The sequence below is a fragment of the Arachis ipaensis genome, chromosome B9 (genome assembly GCF_059453495.1).
Source record: "Arachis ipaensis isolate K30076 ecotype BB chromosome B9, ASM5945349v1, whole genome shotgun sequence".
Taxonomy (NCBI): domain Eukaryota; kingdom Viridiplantae; phylum Streptophyta; class Magnoliopsida; order Fabales; family Fabaceae; genus Arachis; species Arachis ipaensis.
Genome location: NC_142444.1, coordinates 41,538,781 through 41,563,311, shown reverse-complemented (window position 1 = coordinate 41,563,311; position 24,531 = coordinate 41,538,781). Strand labels below are relative to the sequence as shown.

General features: G+C 36.6%; 2 protein-coding genes, 1 long non-coding RNA gene and 1 other non-coding gene across 4 annotated transcripts; all 4 read left to right on the top strand.

The window, feature by feature from the left end:
- The first annotated feature begins 360 nt into the window (after positions 1-360).
- LOC110266632 (uncharacterized) lies at positions 361-14,041 on the top strand. The gene is made up of 6 exons (XR_015900054.1): positions 361-796; positions 2,208-2,266; positions 2,552-2,642; positions 3,294-3,374; positions 4,799-4,959; positions 13,771-14,041. It is a non-coding gene; the product is annotated as an uncharacterized LOC110266632 (long non-coding RNA).
- Positions 5,712-9,121, top strand: LOC148544426 (uncharacterized). The gene is made up of 2 exons (XM_088497948.1): positions 5,712-8,260; positions 8,314-9,121. The coding sequence occupies exons 1-2, from the start codon at positions 5,718-5,720 to the stop codon at positions 9,119-9,121; spliced, it is 3,351 nt and encodes a 1,116-aa protein (XP_088354074.1). The 5' UTR covers positions 5,712-5,717.
- On the top strand, positions 9,624-13,326 carry LOC148544425 (uncharacterized). The gene is made up of 6 exons (XM_088497945.1): positions 9,624-10,143; positions 10,881-11,128; positions 11,207-11,410; positions 12,519-12,611; positions 12,693-12,800; positions 12,886-13,326. The coding sequence occupies exons 1-6, from the start codon at positions 9,639-9,641 to the stop codon at positions 13,324-13,326; spliced, it is 1,599 nt and encodes a 532-aa protein (XP_088354071.1). The 5' UTR covers positions 9,624-9,638.
- A 5,141-nt stretch (positions 14,042-19,182) lies between the features above and the next one.
- On the top strand, positions 19,183-19,290 carry LOC148544424 (small nucleolar RNA R71). The gene has a single exon (XR_015901653.1). It is a non-coding gene; the product is annotated as a small nucleolar RNA R71 (small nucleolar RNA).
- Positions 19,291-24,531: the final 5,241 nt, after the last annotated feature.

Here is a 24,531-nt window from a genome sequence, read left to right as displayed (position 1 = left end):
ACTTTTTTTAGGCTACATTTGAAAAGCGTAGCCTATTCATAGAATAGGCTACGCTTTTCCCCGTGTTGCCTTTTTATAAGAGAAAAGGATACACAAATGCGGCATCATTTAAAAAGCGTAGCCTTAGGTATTATAGAAATCACTTATAAAGCGTAGCCATAGGTTGATATCTATAGGTTCACTTTTCGTATCAAAGGAGACGCTTTTAAAGGGTAGCCTATTTTTTAAGTTTTGGGTACACTTAAAAAGTGATGCCTAATGTATCTAGAATAAAGAATTTGACACTTAGTGAAAATTTTTCCTTTTTTCCTGAAAGCAAACTCATCACACACTTAGTAAAATTTTTGCTGAGTAAAATTCAATTCCCTCCAAATGTCACTCAATCACCTTCATCGCGTCCCCCTTTCGTAAACCCTCAGTCTCACTTTTTGCTGAAAGCTCACTCATCACCTTCATCACCTTCATCGCGTCCCCCTTTTGTAAACACTCAGTCTCACTTTTTCCTGAAAGCTCACTCATCACCTTCATCACCTTCATCGCGCAGTAGAAGCCCTCGCCATCGTTGCCCTACAAGAAGAAACCATGTAACTCTCGCCATTGACTGTCGTCGCCTCCCACTCCCCACTCACCCCTCACTCCCCACTACTGACTGACACTCCTCGGCATCGCTTGCACTGATCATCGTTCTGCCACCCTTACCATTGTCGCTGAGCCGCTCTCACCATCGTCGCTGCCCCGCTCTCGCCATCGTCATCTGCGTGCTTCTCATCTTCGCTGTGCTCACATCATTGGATAGGTATGTATTGATTTCTATTTGCTTCTGAAATTGATCAGAGGCTTAGGGTTCCTATTTTAGGGGTTTTAATTTGGGGGTTTTAATCTGTGAAATATGAATTTATGAACTGTAATTTGATAACATGCATGCTGTTGTTGATGAAGATGTGTGGTATTTTAGGGTTTATTTCTGAGGCTGAATCCAAATGCAGCGTTAATAAGTTTTTTTTTCTGTGATTTCTCAATGAATAAGTTGGCTTCTCCTTCTCTGTTTTTAGCTTCCGTTTCTGTTTTCTCAATGAATAAGTTGGCAGCAATTCACCAATGAATTGTATCATATTGCTTTCCTGGTGGGTGCCGACTCTAAACAAAATTCACGTTTAAATGTAACAATAGCAAATAGATCACTTTGCTCTGCAGACGACATATCTTTCAAAATTCGTTTTGCATATTCATTTGATGAAAGAGTAGCACTGTCTCTGAATTATCTGCATGGTCCTTGTCCTTTCAAAATTCGTTTTGTTGCTAACTAAGCAATAAGAATTGTTTTTGTTTTTCCCTAACACAAATGAGCTTGGTGCTTGTAATGGATTAGTTATACTTTGGGTTTTGTAAAAAGGATTAGGATGAAGTATTGAAGTTACCTCCTTCTCTCTTTATGTGTGACTATATGTTAATCAATTATTGTCAGGATTTTGAGGAGTGCTTTTATTTATTCTTTTTGCTTGTTTTGGCTAAAGTCTTTCTGACTCAATACTTGATTCAAAGTGCAACCACTTTACCATTTTAATTTGTTTTCAGTATGAAGCAATAATTGATGTAGTTAACTGACATATATATCACAATTAACTCTGCAAAAAAATCCCTTTTGACCCAATAATTACCCTTCCTCTTGATCCAATGGCAGGGGTCATTTCTAGCGTTAGGAAGTCATGGAGCCCCTTTCTTCATCAATTATTGGGAGCCTTTCTAGATTTTGATGTGATTAGACCTCTCATTTCATTATTACAGATTTTTGTTTTTGAAAAAATAAAATAAAAAAGATTTAATAACTTTATATAACGTGCTAGGATATCAATAATCCAAGGCCAACTCTGGTAGTTAGTTTACAAAGTTAAGGCATAATAAGCAAACAAATCATAGATCGAATTGATCATCTTTAGTTAGATACCATACTATGCATGATTGAATTGATCATTGACGTGATGCTCAAAAATTCAAGTTTAAGTTAAGCATAATAAGAAACTAGGTATATGGGTAATTGTGTATGACTCAAACCCAAACACTTTCAATACTTATCCATTGTTCTGTTTGTCTCTGCCACTGCATTTTTTTCTTAATTCTTAATTTTTAATTCTTTGTTTAATGAGTTTAAGCATTTAAATTCAGTTTTCTGCAAGCTCTCTAAGAAGCATGAGTATTGTGGTTGACAGGTTATTAATACCCCGATTTCTCATTCAGGGTCCATTGAATGTGTTGGCTTTTCACCAAGGTATGTACTATTAACCTTTCATGGCCTGTGTTTGTGCTTTGCTGCATGATTGGAATTACTTTAGAGAACAATACCTTACTCTAGACAGAAAATTACTGTTAACATATAAAATAAAACCTGTGATCATTAAATAATAACGTGAACCAAAGCAAAGTGGCTTGACTTGGTTTCTGAGTAAAGCAGTTTTTTTGACATAATTCCATCTTATAAAATATTTGATGTGCTGGTTGATGTTGTCACTCGTCATAGAACCATAAAGTAACTTGTTCCATTGAATTGTGATAGTGATTCCTGGGCTGCAATTGGGGGATTGGATAAAAAACTTGTCATCTGGGATGTAGAACATTCCTTATCCCGTTCCACTTGTAACCATAAGGTTTGTATGAATTCTGCTTTGTGCAAATGCAAGCTCGCATATCTAGGAACAAACCGAGCTCTGTTTGCAGCTATACTTTGACTGTATGTCTGATAAAATATAGTTTTGGCACCATGTGAAATGAGTAATTATAGACACACATTACATTACATTAAATCTTTAAATGTTGTTAACTTATTATTGACCTTATTGTTGTGCTAAGGGGTGAAGCTTCATAGAAGTCAGTTTATTATGACCTTTGAGAAATATTCCACAAAATAAGACAAATTAAAATCACTTTTTTTTGGTTAAGCACCTGTTTTTGGTATGCATTTTTCAAAACCTTTATTTTTGGTACAATAGTTGGCCATTCAGAAACTTTTTTAATAGGCTAGAAGTTGCCCAATCTAAATATGGGCTAAGTTTATTACTAGATCCAAGTTTTAGCCCAATAAAGAACCAATAGAATACAAAAAAAAAAGGACACAAGGGTATTACTTTCATCATTCATGAATCATGATGATGGGAAATCACCGAGATTTATTTTTGGGTAAGCATGATTAAAATTTATAATTCATAATAATAATAACCATGATTAAAATAGTTTTACACAATAATATTTTGTATTTTTACTTAATTAGATTGCCGTTATCTGTTGAATGACTTAATTAGTTTCACACGGTTCTTGGAGGCTTAGGACAATTTGGAGTTATAACAAGAGCAAGAATTTCTCTTCACCCAGCACCCACAAAGGTACGTTTTCATTTTAAAAAATATAAAAAAATCATTTATTTTTAATTTTATCTTTTTTAAATTAAGATTTAAAGCTTAAATTTAAAAATTTAAAATTTAAAGTTAAAAATAATTTCAAGAAAATAATTTATAATTAATTGACAGAAAAAATTTAACTATCTAATTGACAGAAATCTGATTGTTTGACATCTCCATTGTAGAAATCTAGGTAGTCATCTATAAAAATGGGGACATTGTAGTTACTTATACCCCTTTTGAGTAAAACTACAATTTTTCTCTCAGTTGCTGATTCTTATGGTAATATTCTTCTGAGACTGAAGTTGATTTCTTGAATAGGTGAATGATTTAATGTGTTATGTGTTTAATATTGAAACACTTTTTGTTTTGAAAGTTTTTGTAGATAAATTTAACTTTGATGAATTTTTGAGTTTGTGCTATTAATGCTGCTGCATTCTTGTACCAGTTACATCAATTTCTGAATGTGATATATGCTCAATGTGTGAGTTTAAACTGTGATTGCTGCTGAAGCTTTATTCCTATTTGCACTTCATGGTTGGAGTCAGTTATGAGTAATTCATTGAATTAATGCTACTGCAAGCATAATAGTTGTTGTTTAGAAATGATCATTGCAGGTTGAATTCAATAAAGAAATATTGATTGAGTCCATTATTTTTATCCCTTTCTGCTATCGTAGTGCTGTATTTTTGCTCTTGCTAAATTTTAGCTCACTTTTTGAATTCCTATGAAGCTATGTATATGGTTTTTGTGAGTTTAAGTGTATATGGGTTCATAGGAAAGTTAATTTGTTTGACTGCGCTTGCTGCCCCTATTTGAATATGCATATCAGCTCATATGAAATTATAGTTGCTGCTTTGTCTGAAGTGTTTTGAACTCATATGAGCTGTATATTGCTGCTCTGCTACTCTAGCTTAATGTTATCTGAATCATATGAATTTACTGTTCGCTGTATCTGTTTGAATTTCTCTAAATTCATATGAATTGTTGTTTGCTGCTGTTTTAATTTGGGAACGCTCAATTTACTACCGGAATGCTGTCAAATTTTTCTAAAATCTTTATGGTATCAATTTCCAATTGTGAACTGAATTTGGCACATTTTGACTTTACACCTACTTTATTACGGCCAAATTCAATTCATGAATTGGTCGGCTAGCATTTCCACCTCTTCTTTGCTTCCCTTTATCTGAAATACTTGTTTGAAGGAAACAAGGAACTATTTGACAAAATTCTGTGTCAAATAGATATAAAAATAGACATCTAAATAGACCTCTTCTTTGCTACCCTTAATATCTATAAAAATTTAACTTTTAACAAAGGAGCTAGATAGGTCGATTAATAAGTTATTGATTACACTTATTGATGACATCTAAAACAAATTAAATAGACATACTCTAAATCCAATGCAGGGTTCTTGGCCACATTGCAGGCGAACACTGGAGAATTCTGTGCCCCAACTCCACTGGAGCTGAAGAACAGAGCCACGAAAGAGAGCAAAACAGAGACCTTGGGTGCTCTATTTTCCGAAAGAGCCATTCCCATTATGGAATAGCCAAACAAGGGTACACTAGTTATGAATATCATGAGCTATGTATATATATAATATTGATATAACATGCTTAAACTAGTTCGTGAAACTCAGCAACCTCTTTTTCTTTTTTTACTCGAGACACTCATTTTGTTTGGATGCTCAACTTGCACCACAGATATAATCCATGATATTGGTTACATTAAGAGAACTATTATGCATTATTAATTTATCATTGGTTAAAAAGACCTTTCTCCCTAACTGTTTGTGAATAAAAACCACACATAGAAGGTTATTTATCTAAATGGTTTAATTGCTACTACTGCTGCTGGGTCCCAAATCTGTTTGATTATATCAATTTAATTCTTGCTTGCTAAATGATGATTGTGCTAAATTCGTGGTTAAATGGTTGGATATGGCAATTACAATTTTTTTTGTTTGTAATTTTTACAGTTATTCGTGGTTAAGGTTGAAGGCGAAAGTTTTTGGTTAAGGTCTTCCAAGAAGATTTTGTCAAAACGTTGATCGTGTCATGGCAAGGTACAATGCATACTTTAATTCTTTTGATTTGTTAGTTTTGAAGTTGCAATTTAACTTATTATATTTGTACTATAAATTCTATGTTTCTCTTTATTTGTTTTACCTCAATGGGTTTCTAGAGAATTACTTCTAAGACTAGGAACTATTTCCCTTTGTAGCGAATAACACCCTGCCTCCTCTATTCTTCTAATCTTCACTTTGCAACCCCTTATAAATTTTTCGCCTAAAAAATTTAATAATTATCGATTAGGTTTTGTGATATGCCAAAGCATTGGATGGATCTACCGAGGTATAGCGAAGAGTATATCAATGGTGTTATTAGTTTTTTAGACTTTGCATACTCTGAGGGAGAACCAGACGGACGACAAATTCAATGTCCTTGTAAGAGGTGTTGTAACATTAATTGGTATAGAAGAGATGTGGTATTTGACCATTTAGTAGCCGACGGATTTGTTAAGGGATATAGAACATGGATTAATCATGGCGAATGGGCAATCCCGATGGCAGTTGACGATGACACGGATGATGAAGAAGGTGCACGCGATGACATCGAAGGACTGCTTAATGATGCATTTGGAGATGTATCTCATGCTGAGGGTGTTACTGTAGGTCAAAATGAAGAGGCTAAAAAGTTTTACAATTTAATAGATGGGGCAAGTCAAGAGTTATACCCGGGTTGCAAGAAATTTTCTACATTATCTTTTACCATCCGTCTGTACTTGTTAAAGTGTTTGCACGGTTGGAGCAATGCCTCATTCACTTCACTTCTTGAGCTATTGAAAGAGGCAATGCCTGACATTAACATACCTTCATCTTTCCATAAGACAAAGTCTATGATAAGAGATTTAGGTCTGGATTATAAAAAAATTGATGCTTGTCCTAATGATTGCCTCCTGTATAGAAAAGAACTAAAGGATGAAAAACACTGTCGTGTGTGTGGAACTTCTCGATATACTGAAAATTCCAGTGATAATAGCGAGAACCAACCTGACAAGAAAGGTCGTCTTATTCCTGCAAAGACTCTGAGATACTTTCCTATAATTCCAAGACTTCAGAGATTATTTATGTGCTCAAAAACGGCAGCTAGTCTGAGGTGGCATGATGAGGAGCGCGTAAAAGATGGGACGTTAAAGCATCCTGCTGATGGCTTGGCATGGAAGAACCTTGATGAAATGGATGAAGAATTTGCTAAAGAATCTCGCAATATTAGACTAGGCTTGTCAAGTGATGGGTTCAACCCATTTCGTAGCATGAACATTTCATGGAGCACGTGGCCCGTGATGCTGATGGTATACAATTTGCCTCCGTGGATGTGCATGAAACCCGAATATTGTATGCTATCTTTGCTTATTCCTGGGCCACAATCACCTGGTAAAGACATTGATGTGTTTCTACAACCTTTGATAGAAGACTTGAAGTTGTTGTGGAAAAAAGGGGTCGAAACCTATGATGCGTCAAAGAATGAGACCTTTCTCATGCGGGCAGCTCTTTTGTGGACAATCAACGATTTTCCTGCTTATGCTATGTTGTCTGGGTGGAGTACAAAGGAAAAGTTGGCTTGCCCTTGTTGCAACAAAAATACTAGTAGCTTACAACTAAAACACAGTCGGAAGACAGTTTATATGGACCATCGTGTCTTTTTACCCATGGATCATCCATGGAGAACCAATACAAGGTCTTTTAATGGGAAGCAGGAATTAAGACCCCCTCCACCTGTTATAGAAGGACCCGAAATTTTTGAGATGCTACAAAATGCTGAGAATGTCTTTGGAAAGAAGCAAAGTACATCAAGTAGTTTCCCATGGAATTGGAAAAAAAGATCAATTTTCTTTGAATTGCCCTACTGGCACAAGAACCCACTGCGTCACAACTTAGATGTCATGCACATAGAGAAGAATATACTTGACAGTGTAATTGGAACTCTCTTGGATATCCCAGGCAAGACAAAGGATCATTTGAATGCTAGATATGACTTAAAAGAAATGGGTATCTGGAAAAATCTTCAACCAAAGGAGGTGAATAATGGCAAGAGAACAAAGTTGGCAAAGGCATGCTTTTCTATGACTGCTGCAGAGAAGTCGGTTTTTTGTGGTGTTTTGAAGACAACAAAGCTACCTGATGGCAGTGCTTCGAATATATCACGCTGTGTACATCTAGGAGAAAGAAAAGTTTCTGGATATAAGACCCACGATGCTCACTTTATGCTTCACTATTTACTACCAATACTGATTAAAAGCATCCTTCCTGATCATGTAGCCATTCCGTTGATTCGACTAAGTTCCTTTTTTCGTCGCTTGTGCAAAAAGTTCATCACACTAGAAGAGATAGGTTTACTTGAGTTAGAGATTGTGGAAACATTATGCCAGCTTGAGAGGATCTTTCCCCCTAGTTTTTTCGACATAATGGTTCATCTTCCCATTCATTTAGCAAATGAGGTGAGATTGGGAGGTCCGGTGCAGTTTCGTTGGATGTATCCTCCGGAAAGGTACATGTGTACATTAAAGTCATATGTTCGCAACAGAAGTCGGCCCGAAGGTTCTATTGCAGAGGCATATCTGGCTGAGGAGTGCTTAACTTTCTGCTCAAGATACTTGCATGGAGGTGTGCAAACAAGACTTAATAAGCGGCCTCGGAATGATGATGATCCTAACGAAGACGAAGTTGTGCCATCGAAGTTGTTTTCTAACAAAGGTCGTTTGTTAGGCGTGGGAAATGGAGAACCAATTAATTTAGATGACAGATCTTCTACTCAAGCCCATGTGTATGTATTACACAATTGTGAAGAAGTGGCAGATTATGTTAGGTAACTTAATTAAAATTTTTTTAATTCCGATCAAGTTCACCCATATTTTTTAGATCAAACCTAACTATTACTAATTATAGAGAGCATGAGGAAGAGGTTAACAATCAGCGGGGAACAAAATGGAGAAAAGCAAAAGTTCACAACAAAACGTTCGCGCAGTGGTTTGAAACTCGTGCGAGGGATGCAAATGTGCCTTTCTGGCTAAAAGAATTATCTCGAGGTCCAAGCTCAGTTGCAAGAAGATTTTCTGGATATGTAATTAATGGATACAGGTTTCACACGGTGGAACGTGAGGCAAGGAGAAAAACACAAAACAGTGGTGTCACATTAACTGCTTTAACTTCAAGCTTTGCAAGTGCTAAAGATCAAAGTCCAATCCAAGACAATGTAGCTTATTATGGCAGGTTGTTTGAGATAGTAGAGTTAGACTATTATGGGCGTTTTAAGGTTGTCTTATTTCGGTGTGAGTGGTACGATGCTGGGAGAGATAAGTATGGTCTTACATTTGTTCACTTCCATAAGAAATGCTTCCAGGATGAACCTTTTATACTAGCATCTCAAGCGCATCAGTGTTTTTATGTGCAAGATCCATATGAACATAACAAACATTATGTTATGGAAACTGTCCCAAGAGACTTATTTAAAACAAGCGACGAATCTGAGTCTGAGGCCCGTCAAACACACTATAGTGAACAACACGAGCGTATAACGAGCCCTGCCATACCAGCTGATGATGGTGAACTTATTCTGGAGAGGACTGATTTACGACCCACGGTTATTGAAACGGTTCCCCAAGTGACTTCTGCCCAAGAATATGAGGCAGATTTCATTGGAGATTCTGATTCTGATTGGTCATCCTAAGCAATTTATTGCTTAATATGTACATATGTATACTTAAGTTTTCTTCTTCACATTTTTATTTGTAAGTAATACTTATTTTTTTTGTTAATTTTTCAGTCTCTTACACTTTTCTCATATTGATTTTGATGGGTATATTGACTCTACTTAACTAATTTATTTGTCTAGGAATAAGGAATTTATTGATCTTAAAGCTACATCAAGTAAGAATTTGCTTAGACAATTCGAGGCTAAGAGACAAAGGATTGTGTCTGAACGCAAGAAATATGAAATGGAAGCTGCAGTTGCTAATGACAAGGAGAAAGCTGAGCGACGGGTGGATGAACCTGAAAGTCAATTGGAAATGCGTGCAACCAAAGGACAGAAGAAATCCACGTCAAAGAAGTTGGATTTTAGTCATCTGCAAAGCACATTCGACTCTATTAGTCATAGGACTAACTCCACGCCTACAACCTTGGAAGTACAGCCAAACATTCCACCGCAACAGCCAGAAAATAAAAAGAGAAAGGAGCTATTGACTATGCCTACTGCTGAGAAAGTAAAAAATGGAGTGCAGGGTGGAAAATCAACACAAGGCTTGAAGAAGTCTAAGCCTACAAACATGGAGGCAGATGAACTTACAAGGAAGCTTGAAGCAATTCGTAAAATGAACAAGGGCGTCTCAACAAGTCTAAGCCAAGAGCGGAGTTGTCCAAGTTCTACTCAACTCACAATCAACAAAGGGCAGCAGCAGAATGTTCAACTCACAGATGAAGAGACTCAAACAGGGCAAGATGACACAACTTTGCCTTCTCCTGAAACTACCCCACAAAATGAAAGTGCAATGTTGGAGCAAGAAATATCAACAAAGGGTAAAAGGATTCCAGGAGTAAAGGCTACAACAATTGACGAATTCTTAAAGGAAAATGGAATAGATGTGGAAATTGAAGGACCAAGCACTGAACTAAGTGAGGACGGGGAAGAAAGCATGGCACTTGATAAAGACTATTATCAACATGTGATGGAGGACATTGATGATGAAGAAGGTACTGTTTTGCTCTGTTTTTATTGACGATAACTATTTATTTTTTTAAAAAAACTTATAGAAAAACTGGACTGATAAATCTAGTTGTTTGAAGCTGCGACTACTTGCAATGTGTGAACACTTTATGATTGATCCCTACTACCATTAGTTTACTTAGATTCTGATATGACACATGTTTGAAGCAAAAAGCACTTATCTTAATTACTTTTGAGGTGAATTATTATTATGTGAAATTTCTAAATATGGAAGCTTTAATTAGCAACATGAATATCTCTATCTGCCAATGCATGTGGAGTATGTAATTTCTAAATCTGGAAGCTTTAATTAGCAACATGAATATCTCTATCTCTATACGTGTAAGTTATGTAATTACTATAATCATATATATCATGCTTGAAAGTGACTTGCCCATCATGCTTGAAGGTACTTTATACTTATTTCTTCTATTATGACACAGAATAATAATCTATTATCCTACAGCTCCGTAATAACAATAATAATCATCTTTTTATGCGTATTTTAAAATTCAGTGAAGTCCATGATGTGGAATAAACTTAAAAGTTGTGTGCTAAAGTTGATTTCTGTAATAGCTAAAATTTGTCCACTTCATGGTATCAACTACAAAGGTCAGATTTATATTTTTTATAATTTTTATATTTCTGTACTTGTTTGCTTTATATTCTTGTTGAGCTCGAGTTAATTAAGCATAATCTGATGTTGACCAATGAATGAAACTAGGAGAGCCAAAGAAGAAGAAAACCCGTGGAAAAACAACTTGCAAGGAGATTTATGCAAGGACTATGGAACAGCGAGAAGAAATCACTTTTGATCTTGGACAGCCCGTAGGACCAACCGACCAAAGTGTTTCTAATTTAACTAGTTTTGTTGGCACTATTGGTAGAAATAAAAGATTCGTTAGTCTTTTGTACACTAGTTGGCATGATGTTCCTCCTAAAGCTAAGAAGTTCATGTGGGACTATGTTAACGTAAGACACTTGATAATTATTGATTTCAGTTTTTTTATTCAGCACAAGAGCATATAACAATTACCTATAATCATGCAGACCAAGTTTCTCCTCCCAGACAGTGGAGAAAAGTGGGTAATACAAGCGATTCGAGATGCTTGGAAGCGGTTCAAAGGAAAGATTAAGCAAAAGCACTTCATTCCCTATGATAATATTGAAGATATGGTGAAGAATAGACCCCCACAAGTACCAGAAAGTGGTTTCATAAAACTGATCTATTATTGGAGTCATCCTCTAATCCAGGTAAAAGACTATATATGTCGACTTTTCATGTGAAACTATTTGACTATTGAAAGAGCAATTTGGCAAATGAAGGATCTGAGTAGCTAGCTTTTTAGTTCTTACACATAATCTCTTATTGCAGAATAGCTTTTCCCCTTGTAATTACTTTTGTAATTTTTCTGCATCTGATGTCTTCTGATTTGGAAGTGGGGTTCTATTCTGTTTCATACTTCATTTTTCAAGTTTGAGATTGATTTTTTTCCTCTTTCTTTCTTTCTTTCCCTTCCCACTGAAGTTATATATAAAATTTGAGTCTTTGTTACTTTAATATGTTAAGAAATTATGTATAAATTTTGTTCACTGTATCTATGAACATATATGCTCTTGAGTCTTGAGTTTCGTGTAAAACTCGACTGTTCATCTAAATTCATGGACCTTAGCTAAACTCGAATTGTCAAACTCAACCCTGATTCTTTAAGCTTTCAATCTGGAAACAGTTCTAAATTTGATACAGTTCTGCATAGGATGCAACTGATATAACACTAATTGTGGTGTGGACTACTTGAAAAAATTGAATAACCCATAGGTTTTGGTTGCTTATGTAAATAGTTGTGGTTGAAAACCTTTGTATAGTCATCTATCAAGTTCTATTTTTCAATGTGATATAACACTTTCTGCCAAGTTATTTTTTTAATTTAATTTGAACAATATATTTTCTCATGAAAATCACATCTGAATTTAGCTTTTACTGGATTGACTTATAGGTCACTGGAATTAATTGATTGAATGATGAGGGGTTTGGGTAAGCATGTAATTACACGAGATGTCATTGCCTTTTGCAATTGGAATACTAAAATGGAAGTATAAAGCTAAGAAGGAAGTGGAAATCATGAAAAATGTGAATGGATTTTTTCGGTTATAAAATTTATTTGATCATGTGAAGTCTGAATTTTTACAGTTGTGAAAAAACTGAACAGGTGCTCCAATGTATTATAAATAGATCTTTTTTGCTTGCTTTTGGGTATTGTTCAGTGATTTAGCTTAATAATGCAGTTTTGCTAGTAGATTTTCCTAACTCATTATGCTGCACGTTTTAGTAACTTTATGCTAACTTTTTATTCACTTCCAGTCAATAAGTCAAAGGAACAAGCAACACAAGGAAAATGTGAAGTTTCCACATCGCATGGGGCCTATCAATTTCGGAAGAATACGAGTGGCTATGGTAAATAGTATATTTATATTTATTAGAATTTATATTTGCATAAATTGAAGGAAGATATCGAAGTATGATCTTATTTTGCAGCGAGCAACAAAGGAAACAAAGGAGGAACCAAAAAGGTTTGAGATGTTCATTGCTACCCGAACAAGTCGGAAGAGGAAAGAAGTGGATGAGGAAACACAAATGGCTGTTGTAAGAGTTCATTAAATCATTCATAATTACATTTCAAATTTAAGATACCGTAACTAACTCAATTTTAAATGTTTCTTCTATGCAGGAAGACTTCCAACACCGCCAAGCTGCTGGTGAAACAGAAGAGGAAGCATTTGAGGCCTTATTTGGGAAAGAACAACCAGGTCGGATAAGGTTGTATGGAAGATCCGTGACAAAGACTGATTTAAAAAAATATGTTGAAATTAATGAAATCAAGAATCAGCACAAAGAGGAAGTATCCAGTCTGAAGGATAAACTTGGACACATGGAGGCCCAACAGCAAAAACAAGAGGCCAAACAGCAAAAACAAGACGAAGAGATTCATGGGTTGCGAAATATGATCAAGTTATTACTGCAGCGATCGGAACCTGGAATGAGGCCAGAAGAACTAGAAGCTTTATTACAAGACGCCCAACAATCTCCTATTGATGCGAATAGCGGCCATGGATCAATACATTTTCCGAACTTAGATGTGGTATGTCCTTATCTATTCCTTATTCCATAGTTTTTACTTGCATTTAGATTAATTGCTATGGCTGAAAATGTTTGTTGGCTTTATTAACACTAAAGTTGTATTTCTATGGCTGAAATTTGTTTGTGTAATTCTGGTGGTTGTATCTTTGATTTTGTGCACTTGGTACATATGAATTTGTCCCTATATCTAATTTACGTGTGAAAGTCTAGTTAATTAGTGCATGAAAAATGCTATAGGGACATATCAGGATTGTGTTAAAGGAAATGGAAGGAAGAAACACCAGTAGATTTTCATAGTTTGAATAAAACAAGATAATACATAATTTCTTGAATTCACCTCTTCTGCCGTGACCATGTTACTTTTTTAGTATATATGCTTTCTTGGCTTACTATGACTACTTGTTCCATTTAATTTTTATAATTACGAATGTCATTATGAATATTTTTTTAACTACTTATCTATATAATTATGCAGGATAACAATGAGGAGTAAGCTGACTATTATTGTGGTTTTTTGGCTAAGATAGAGTGCTATTTAGGATCTTTACATGTATGGTTGACTAATGATTTTTATTAGAAGATACCTTTATTGGCCAAGTGATATTATGGTTTTGATATGGCTATGCTTACTTTAATTTGAGTTGTATGAATTTTTACAGTTAATTTCATTCTAGTACTTTTGGATCAATGTTATAAATATATTTTGGTTTGAGACAATTTTTATTATATAAAGAAATTATTTAGTATAATTATGTTTTTATTTTTATTTTGTAATATTCAATTCATTTATACATGTAATCATATTAACTATTATGTTGTATTAATAATTATTAGATAATTATATATATATACAGAAGAAAAAAAAGACCAAAGGCTACACTTATATGTACAGTAGCTATAGTATAGAAAAAAAAATGACACCTAAGGCTACGCTTATATACAGTAGCTATAGTATACAGAAAAAAAAAAAAACGAGACCTAAGGCTACGCTTATATACAGTAGCTATAGTATGCCAAAAAAAAAAAAAAGAGGGACCTAAGGCTACGCTTATAAAAAGTAGCTATGGTATACAATGGGGCTACGCTTTACAAGTGATGCAGTAGCATTGAAAAGCGTAGCCTATTCTGGAAGAATGAAAGCTGAAAAGCGTAGCCTTTGGTCCTGAACAGCATCACTTGAAAAGCGTAGCCTATTCCCAAACGCCAAAAGCGTAGCCCTTGGTGTAGAAAAGCGTAGCCTTTGAGAATAGGCAACGGCCGAATAGGAATCACTCCAAAAAGCGTAGCCGTAGCCCAAAAAGCGTAGCCGTAGCCTAAGGCATCATTTTTTTTCACTTTTGGCTACACTTTTCAAGTGTACTTGAATGGGTGTTTTTCTTGTAGTGATAGTAAAGTCCATAAATGTGATTTTTATTTAAAAACTAATAAAAATATAATAAAAACTAACTAAAACATACTAAAAATATACTAAAAACAATGCCAAAAAGCGTATAAATTATCTGCTCATTACAACACCAAACTTAAATTGTTGCTTGTCCCCAAGCAACTAAAAATCAAATAGGATAAAAAGAAGAGAATATACAATGAATTCTAAAAACATCTATGAAGATCAGTATTGATTAGATGAGCGGGGCTATTAGCTTTTTGCTTCTGAATAGTTTTGGCATCTCACTTTATCCTTTGAAGTTCAGAATGATTGGCATCTATAGGAACTCAGAATTCAGATAATGTTATTGATTCTCCTAGTTCAGTATGTTGATTCTTGAACACAGTTACTTTATGAGTCTTGGTCGTGACCCTAAGCATTTTGTTTTCCAGTATTATCAACGGATACATAAATGTCACAGACACATAACTGGGTGAACCTTTTCAGATTGTGACTCAGCTTTGCTAGAGTCCCCAATTAGAGGTGTCCAGAGCTCTTAAGCACACTCTTTTTGCTTTGGACCATGACTTTAACCGCTCAGTCTCAAGCTTTTCACTTGACACCTTCACGCCACAAGCACATGGTTAGGGACAGCTTGGTTTAGCCGCTTAGGCCAGGATTTTATTCCTGTGGGCCTTCCTATCCATTGATGCTCAAAGCCTTGGATCCTTTTTATTTTACCCTTGCCTTTTGGTTTAAAGGGCTATTGGCTTTTTCTGCTTGCTTTTTCTTTTTTTTTCGCATATATTTTTTTCTGCAAGCTTTTCACTGCTTTTTCTTGCTTCAAGAATCAATTTTATGATTTTTCAGATTATCAATAACATTTCTCCTTGTCCATTATTCTTTCAAGAGCCAATAATTTTAACATCCATGAACAATAAATTCAAAAATATGCACTGTTCAAGCATTCATTCAGAAAAACAAAAAGTATTGCCACCACATCAAAATAATTAATCTGTTTTAAAATTCGAAATTCATGTACTTCTTTTTCTTTTTCAGAAAACATTTTTTCATTTAAGAAAGGTGATGGATTCATAGGACATTCATAGCTTTAAGGCATAGACACTAAGACACTAATGATCATGTAATAAGACACAAACATAAATAAAACATAAAGCATAATTTTCAAAAAACAGAAAAATAAGAACAAGGAAATTAAAGAACGGGTCCACCTTAGTGATGGCGGCTTGTTCTTCCTCTTGAAGATCTTATGGAGTGCGTGAGCTCCTCAATGTCTCTTCCTTGCCTTTGTTGCTCCTCCCTCATGACTCTTTGGTTTTCTCTAATTTCATGGAGGAGGATAGAATGCTCTTGGTGCTCCACCCTTAGTTGTCCCATAATTGAACTTAATTTTCCTAGGGAGGTGTTGATTTGCTCCCAATAGTTTTGTGGAGGAAAATGCATCCCTTGAGGCATCTTAGGGATTTCATGATGAGGAATTTCCTCATGCTCTTGTCCATGAGTGGGGATCCCTTGTTTGCTCCATCCTTTTCTTAGTGATGGGCTTGTCCTCATCAATGAGAATGTCTTCCTCTATGTCAATTCCAGCTGAATTACAGAGGTGACAAATGAGATGAGGGAAGGCTAACCTTGCCAAAGTAGAGGACTTATCCGCCACCTTGTAGAGTTCTAGGGATATAACCTCATGAACTTCTACTTCCTCTCTAATCATGATGATATGGATCATGATAGCCCGATCTATAGTAACTTCAGACCGGTTACTAGTGGGAATGATTGAGCGTTGGATGAACTCCAACCATCCCCTAGCCAGGCCACAACTTCATAGAAGTGATCTTGATGCACCCTTGAGATGAATCTCTCCATCTCCCATGACTCGGAAGTGGAAGCTTTTTCCTTCCCTTTCCTATTTCTAGAGGTTTCTCCGGCCTTAGGTGCCATAAATGGTTATGGAAAAATAAAAAGCTTTAGCTTTTACCACACCAAACTTAGAAGGTTTGCTCGTCCTCGAGCAAAAGAAGAAAGAAAAGAGTAGAAGAAGAAAATGGAGGAGATGGAGGGGGTTTTGTGGTCCGGCCAAGTGGGGTAAGTAGTGTGTATGGTGTATAAAAATGAAGGAGTGAAGATGGGTTTATATAGGAGTGGAGAGAGGGGTAGGGTTCGGCCATGTATGGGTGGGTTTGGGAGGGAAAGTGGTTTGAATTTGAATGGTGAGGTAGGTGGGGTTTTATGATGGATGGATGTGGATTGGTGAAGAGATTATGGAGAAGAGGGTAGGATTTGATAGGTGAGGGATTTTTGGGGAAGAGGTATTGAGGTAGTTGTTGAAGGGTGTGAAGAAGAGAGAGAGAGATGAGGTAGGTGGGGATCCTGTGGGGTCCACAGATCCTGAGGTGTCAAAGATTTCTCATCCCTGCACCATGTTGGCGTGTAAATGCCTCTTTGATTGCCAATCCTGGCGTTAAACACCAGGTTGCTGCCCATTTCTGGCGTTTAACGCCAGATTATCTTCCCTTTCTGGCGTTTAAACGCCAGCTTTTCTCCCTTTTCTGGCGTTAAACGCCAGCTCTGTGCCCCTTTCTGGTGTTAAACGCCCAGAATGGTCCCAGACTGGGCGTTTAACGCCCATTCTGCTACCTTTACTGGCGTTTAAACGCCAGTAAGCTTCTCCTCCAGGGTGTGTTATTTTTAATACTGTTTTTCATTCTATTTTTGCTTTTTCAGTTGTTTTTGTGACTTCACATGATCATCAACCTACAAAAAACATAAAATAACAATGAAAAAGAAATAGATATGATTAAATAAAATTGGGTTGCCTCCCAACAAGCGCTTCTTTAACGTCAATAGCTTGACAGTGGGCTCTCATGGAGCCTCACTGATACTTAGAGCATGATGATGGCCTCCCAACACCAAACTTAGAATTTGAATTGGGGGCTCTATTTGACTCTGCATTGAGAGAAGCTTTTCATACTTCCTCTCCATGGTTACAGAGGGAGATCCTTGAGCTTTAAACACAAAGGAGTCCTCATTCACTTGAAGGATCAATTCTCCTCTGTCAACATCAATCACAGCTTTTGCTGTGGCTAGGAAGGGTCTGCCAAGGATGATGGATTCATCCATACACTTCCCAATGTCTAGGATTATGAAATCAGCAGGGATGTAGTGGCCTTCAACCTTTACCAAGACATCCTCTACAAGTCCATAAGCCTGTTTCCTTGAATTATCTGCCATCTCCAGTGAGATTCTTGCAGCTTGTACCTCAAGGATCCCTAGCTTCTCCATTACAGAGAGAGGCATGAGGTTTATACTTGACCCCAGGTCACACAGAGCCTTCTCAAAGGTCATGGTGCCTATGGTACAAGGTATTGAGAACTTTCTAGGACCCTGTCTCTTCTGAGGTAATATCTGCCTGGTCAAGTCATCCAATTCTTTGGTGAGCAAGGGGGGTTCATCCTCCCAAGTCTCATTACCAAATAACTTGGCATTTAGCTTCATGATTGCTCCAAGGTACTTAGCAACTTACTCTTCAGTAACATCTTCATCCTCTTCAGAGGAAGAATACTCATTAGAGCTCATGAATGGCAGAAGTAGGTTCAGTGGAATCTCTATGGTCTCTATATGAGCCTTAGATTCCCATGGTTCCTCATTAGGGAACTTCTTGGAGGCTAGTGGACGTCCATTGAGGTCTTCCTCAGTGGAAATCACTGCCTTTCCCTCCTCTATGCATTCGGCCATGTGGGACATGTTTATGGCCTTGCATTCTCTCTTTGGGTTCTCTTCTATATTGCTTGGGAGAGTACTAGGAGGGAGTTCAGTAACTTTCTTACTCAGCTGACCCACCTGTGCCTCCAAATTTCTAATGGAGGACCTTGTTTCAGTCATGAAACTTTGAGTGGTCTTAATTAAATCAGAGACTATGGTTGCTAAGTCAGAGTGGCTCTGCTTAGAATTCTCTGTCTGTTGCTGAGAAGATAATGGAAAAGGCTTGCTATTGCTGAACCTATTTCTTCCACCATTATTACTGTTAAAGCCTTGTTGAGGCTTCTATTGATCCTTCCATGAGAGATTTGGATGATTTCTCCATGGAGGATTATAGGTGTTTCCATAGAGTTCTCCCATGTAATTCACCTCTTCCATTGCTGGGTTCTCAGGATCATAAGCTTCTTCTTCAGATGAAGCTTCTTTGGTACTGCCTGTTGCAACTTGCATTCCAAACAGACTCTGAGAAATCATATTAACTTGTTGAGTCAATATTTTGTTCTGAGCCAATATGGCATTCATAGCATCAATCTCAAGAACTCCTTTCTTCTGATTTGTCCCATTACTCACAGGATTCCTTTCAGAAGTGTACATGAATTGGTTATTTGCAACCATCTCAATGAGTTCCTGAGCTTCTACAGGCGTCTTCTTCAGATGAAGAGATCCTCCAACAGAGCTGTCCAATGACATCTTGGACAGTTCAGACAAACCATCATAGAAGATACCTATGATGCTCCATTCAGAAAGCATGTTAGAAGGACACCTTCTGATCAATTGCTTGTATCTTTCCCAAGCTTCATAGAGGGATTCACCTTCCTTCTATATGAAGGTCTGGACCTCCACTCTTAGCTTACTCAATTTTTGAGGTGGAAAAAATTTGGCTAGAAAAGCACTGACCAGCTTTTCCCAAGAGTTCAGGCTTTCCTTAGGTTGTGAATCCAACCATATCCTAGCTCTGTCGCTTACAGCAAAAGGGAAGAGCATAAGTTTGTAGACCTCAGGGTCAATCCCATTGGTCTTGACAGTGTCATAGATTTGCGAGAATTCAGCTAAGAACTAATGAGGATCTTCCAATGGAAGTCCATAAAACTTGCAATTCTATTGCATTAGAGAAACTAATTGAGGCTTCAGCTCAAAGTTGTTTGCTCCAATGGCAGGGATAGAGATGCTTCTCCCATAGAAGTCGGGAGTAGGTGCAGTAAAGTCACCAAGCACCTTCCTTGCATTGTTGGCATTGTTGTTGTTTTCGGCTGCCATGGCTTCTTCTTGTTTGAAAATTTCTGTTAGGTCCTCTCTAGAGAGTTGTGCTTTAGCTTCTCTTAGCTTTCTCTTCAAGGTCCTTTCAGGTTTAGGATCAGCCTCAACAAGAATGCCTTTGTCCTTGCTTCTGCTCATATGAAAGAGAGAAGAAGAAAGTATGGAATCCTCTATGTCACAGTATAAAGATTCCTTGAGATTTCAGAGGAAAATAAGAATAGAAGGATGAGATAGATGGAGAAGAATTCGAACATATAAAGAAGGAGAAAGTTCGAATTGCACATTGAGGAAGAGTGTTAGTCCTTTAAATAGAAGGATATGAGAAGGGGGGAAGAGTTTTCGAAAACAAATTTTTAAATAAAACTAAAAATTTTAAATTAAAAATAATTTGAAATAATTAAAAGAAATTTTGAAAATTTTGTTGATGATTTTCGAAAATTAAAATTGAGAAAGTAATTAAGTGATTTTGAAAAATATTTTGAAATTAGAAATCAAAAGATATTTTTGAAAATCATTTTTGAAAAAGATGTGGTTGAGAAGATATGATTGAGAAAATCTGGTTTTAAAAAGATATGATTGACAAACACTTAAAAAGATTTGATTTTTAAAATTAATGCCTTGGCTAACAAGAAATTTGAAAGATATGATTCTAACATTCAATTATTGAACCTTTCTTAACAAAGAAGAAATTTTTGAATCAAATCACTAATTGTTAGCAAGGATTTTCGAAAATAGTAAAAAAAATGGAAAGGATTTGATTTTGAAAAGATATGATTGAAAAGATATGATTTGAAAAAGATTTGATTTTGAAAAATTATGAAAATTTGAAAAAGATTTGAATTAAAAACAAAAGCTTCCCTTCTGTGCCATCCTGGCGTTCAACGCCCAGCCAGGTACCCTGGCTGGCGTTTAAACGCCAGTTTTCCTTCCTCACTGGGCGTTTTGAACGCCCAGCTTTTTCTGTGTAATTCCTCTGCTACATGTTGTGAATCTTTAATTCTCTATATTATTGACTTGAAAAGACATAATTTTGAAATTTTTTTTGAATTTTTAATGATGAGAAACAATCAAACTGCAACTAATCATGAAAAACTAAGATTAAACAAACAATGTATGCAAGACACCAAACTTAGAAATTTTCATATTAGAGACACTAACAAATTTAGAATACATATGAGAAACAACAAAACACACAAAACAAGAGAATTTAAAGATCAGAGCAAGGAAATCATCAAGAACAACTTTAAGATTAATGATGAACATAATGCATATATTCGAAAAATGCAAGAAAAATAAAGACATGAAATTGACACCAAACTTAAAAATTGACACTAGACTCAAATAGGAAACATAGATTATTTTTGGTTTTATGATTTTATAAAATTTTTTGTATTTTTTTGAAAATTATTTGGAAAAGAAAATAAAGATTTGAAAATTCTTAATAAGAATTCCAAGAATCATGCAATGTTAGTCTAAAGCTTCAGTCTAAAAAGATTAGACATGGCTAGCCAAGCTTCAGCAGGACATTACATACAACAGCTAAATCGATGAGAATTAATCAGCTTTTGTGATGATAAAAACATCATCTGAAACTCTAGAATTCATTCTTAAAATTTCTGAAGAATAAAAATAAAATAAAGTTACCTAATCTAAGCAACAAGATGAACCGTCAGTTGTCCAAACTCAAACGATCCCCAGCAACGGCGCCATAAACTTGGTGCAAAAAATTGTGATCATCAATGGCACCAACAACTTGGTACGCACAATTGTAATCTCAACTCTTTTTCACAATTCCACATAGCTAACCAGCAAGTGCACTGGTCATCTTGTAAATCTCAGTCAGGCGGATTCAAATGGTTATGGAGAATTGATAATTAAAAGATGAATAAAATATAAAATAAGATAGAGATACTTATGTAATTCATTGGTGAGAATTTCAGATAAGCGTATGAAGATGCTTTGTTCCTCCTGAACTTCTGCTTTCCTATTGTCTTCATCCAATCATTCATACTCCTTTCCATGGCAAGCTGTATGTTGGGTATCACCGTTGTCAATGGCTACCTCCCGTCCTCTCAGTGAAAATGGTCCAAATGCGCTGTCACCGCACGTCTAATCATCTGTCAGTTCTCGATCATGTTGGAATAGGATCTATTGATCCTTTTGCGTCTGTTACTATGCCCAACACTTGCGAGTTTGAAGCTCGTCACAGTCATCCCTTCCCAGATCCTACTCAGAATACCACAGACAAGGTTTAGACTTTCCGGATCTCAGGAATGGCTGCCAATAATTCTAGCCAATACCACGAAGGTTCCAATCTTAGATTAGAAACCCAAGAGATACACATTCAAGCTTGTTTGCATGTAGAACGGAAGTGGTTGTCAGGCACGCGTTCATAGGTGAGAATGGTGATGAGTGTCACATAATCATCACATTCATCAAGTTCTTGAGTGCGAATGAATATCTTGGAGAAGAAATAGGCTTGAGTTGAATAGAAAAACAATAGTACTTTGCATTAATTCATGAGGAACAGCAGAGCTCCACACCTTAATCTATGGTGTGTAGAAACTCCACCGTTGAAAATACATAAGAACAAAAGGTCTAGGCATAGCCGAATGGCCAGCCCCCAAAAAGGTCTAAGATAGCATAAGACTAATCAAAGATTCCAAGATCAAAAGTATATGAAAAGTATGAAAATACAATAGCAAAAGTTCCTATTTATAGAAAACTAGTAGCCTAGGGTTTACAGAAATAGGTAACTAATGCAGAAATCTTCTTCCGGGCCCACTTGGTGTGTGCTAGGGCTGAGCATTGAAGCTTTCACATGTAGAGACTTTTCTTGGAGTTAAACGCCAGCTTTTGTGCCAGTTTGGGCGTTTAACTCCAGCTTTTATGCCAGTTCTGGCGTTTTGACGCCAGAATTTTTATGCTGACTTGGAACGCCGGTTTGGGCCATCAAATCTCGAGCAAAGTATGAATTAATATATATTGCTGGAAAGCCCAAGATGTCTACTTTCTAAAACAATTGAGAGCGCACCAATTGGGCTTCTGTTGCTCCAGAAAATTCACTTCGAGTGCAGGGAGGTCAGAATACAACACCATCTGTAGTTCTTTTTCAGCCTCTGAATTAGATTTTTGCTCAGGTCCCTCAATTTTAGCCAGAAAATACCTGAAATCACAGAAAAACACACAAACTCATAGTAAAGTCCAGAAATGTGATTTTTATTTAAAAACTAATAAAAATATAATAAAAACTAACTAAAACATACTAAAAACTACCTAAAAATAATGCCAAAAAGGGTATAAATTATCCGCTCATCAGATATCTATCCAAACAAGTCCCTTACCACCATCCTTGTAGCGACACCAGGGCAAACCCATGGGAGGAATGCGAGGCCATCACACTCAAGAATGGGAAGGAACTGAAGGAGACTTCAAGGGAAAGGCAAGAGAATGGAGTAGATGAAAACTTAAGTGACAAAGAAGAAACACAAGCACCTGCCTCAGATCCATCCCAAGAAAAAGAAATCCTAAGGCCATACGTTTCAAAAGCACCTTACCCTCAACGATTAAAGAAGAATGAGACAGATAATCAATTCTCCAGATTCTTGGAAGTTTTTAAGAGACTCCAGATCAATATCCCCTTTGCTGAAGCACTAGGGCAAATGCCACTCTATGCCAAGTTTTTGAAGGAACTAATGACCAAGAAAAGGAGTTGGAGGAATGATGAAACTGTGGTGTTAACTGAGGAATGTGGTGCCATCATTCAACACAAACTACCCCAGAAATTGAAGGACCTTGGGAGCTTTCAAATCCCCTGTATCATAGGAGAAATCACAGTGGAAAAAGCCTTATGTGATTTGGGAGCTGGCATAAATCTGATGTCTTTAGCAATGATGAAGCAAATGAAGATTGAGGAAGCCAAACCAACAAGAATGGAACTTTAATTAGCAGACCGATCATTCAAATTTCTCCATGGAGTAATAGAAGATTTGTTGGTGAAAGTGGGAGAATTCATCTTCCCAGCAGACTTTGTGGTGTTGGATATGGAGGAAGAAGCCAAGGCTTCAATCATTCTGGGAAGGCCGTTTCTAGCAATAGCCGGAGCCATCATCGATGTCCAAAAGGGAGAACTTACCCTTAGGCTACATGATGAGAAAATGGTATTCAATGTGTTCAAAGCCATGAGTTACCCACGAGAGTCACTAGGAGAATGCATGAGGTTGGATGCAGTAGAGATCTTTGTATAAGAAACCATTGAAGAGGAGGACTTTGAGGAGGTATTAGGAGAAGATCCCACATCAAACAGTGAGGCTGCAGCAGTTCAATCAACCGAGATACTCATGCCAAGAACATTAGAGAAAAAGAAGGAAGAGAAAGAAGCACCCAAACTTGAATTGAAAACATTGCCTCCCACTCTCAAGTATGCATACTTGGGAAGTGATGAAAGTTACCCAGTGATCATTAATTCTGCTCTAAGTCAAGAACAAGAGAAGGACTTAATCAAAGTGCTATAAAAGCACCAGGATGCCATTGGATGGACCTTTGCTGATTTAAAAGGAATAAGCCCCTCCATGTGCATGCATAAGATCCTATTGGAAGATGATGCCAAGCCCTCCATTCAACCCCAAAGAAGGTTGAATCCAGTCATGAAAGAAGTGGTACAAAAGGAGGTCATGAAGCTATGGCAAGCAGGGGTGATCTACCCAATTTCAGATAGCCCTTGGGTGAGTCCCGTCCATGTGGTCCCCAAGAAAGGAGGCATCACTGTGGTGCCTAATGAGAGAAATGAACTCATTCCTACAAGAATTGTCACGGGATGGAAAATGTGTATTGATT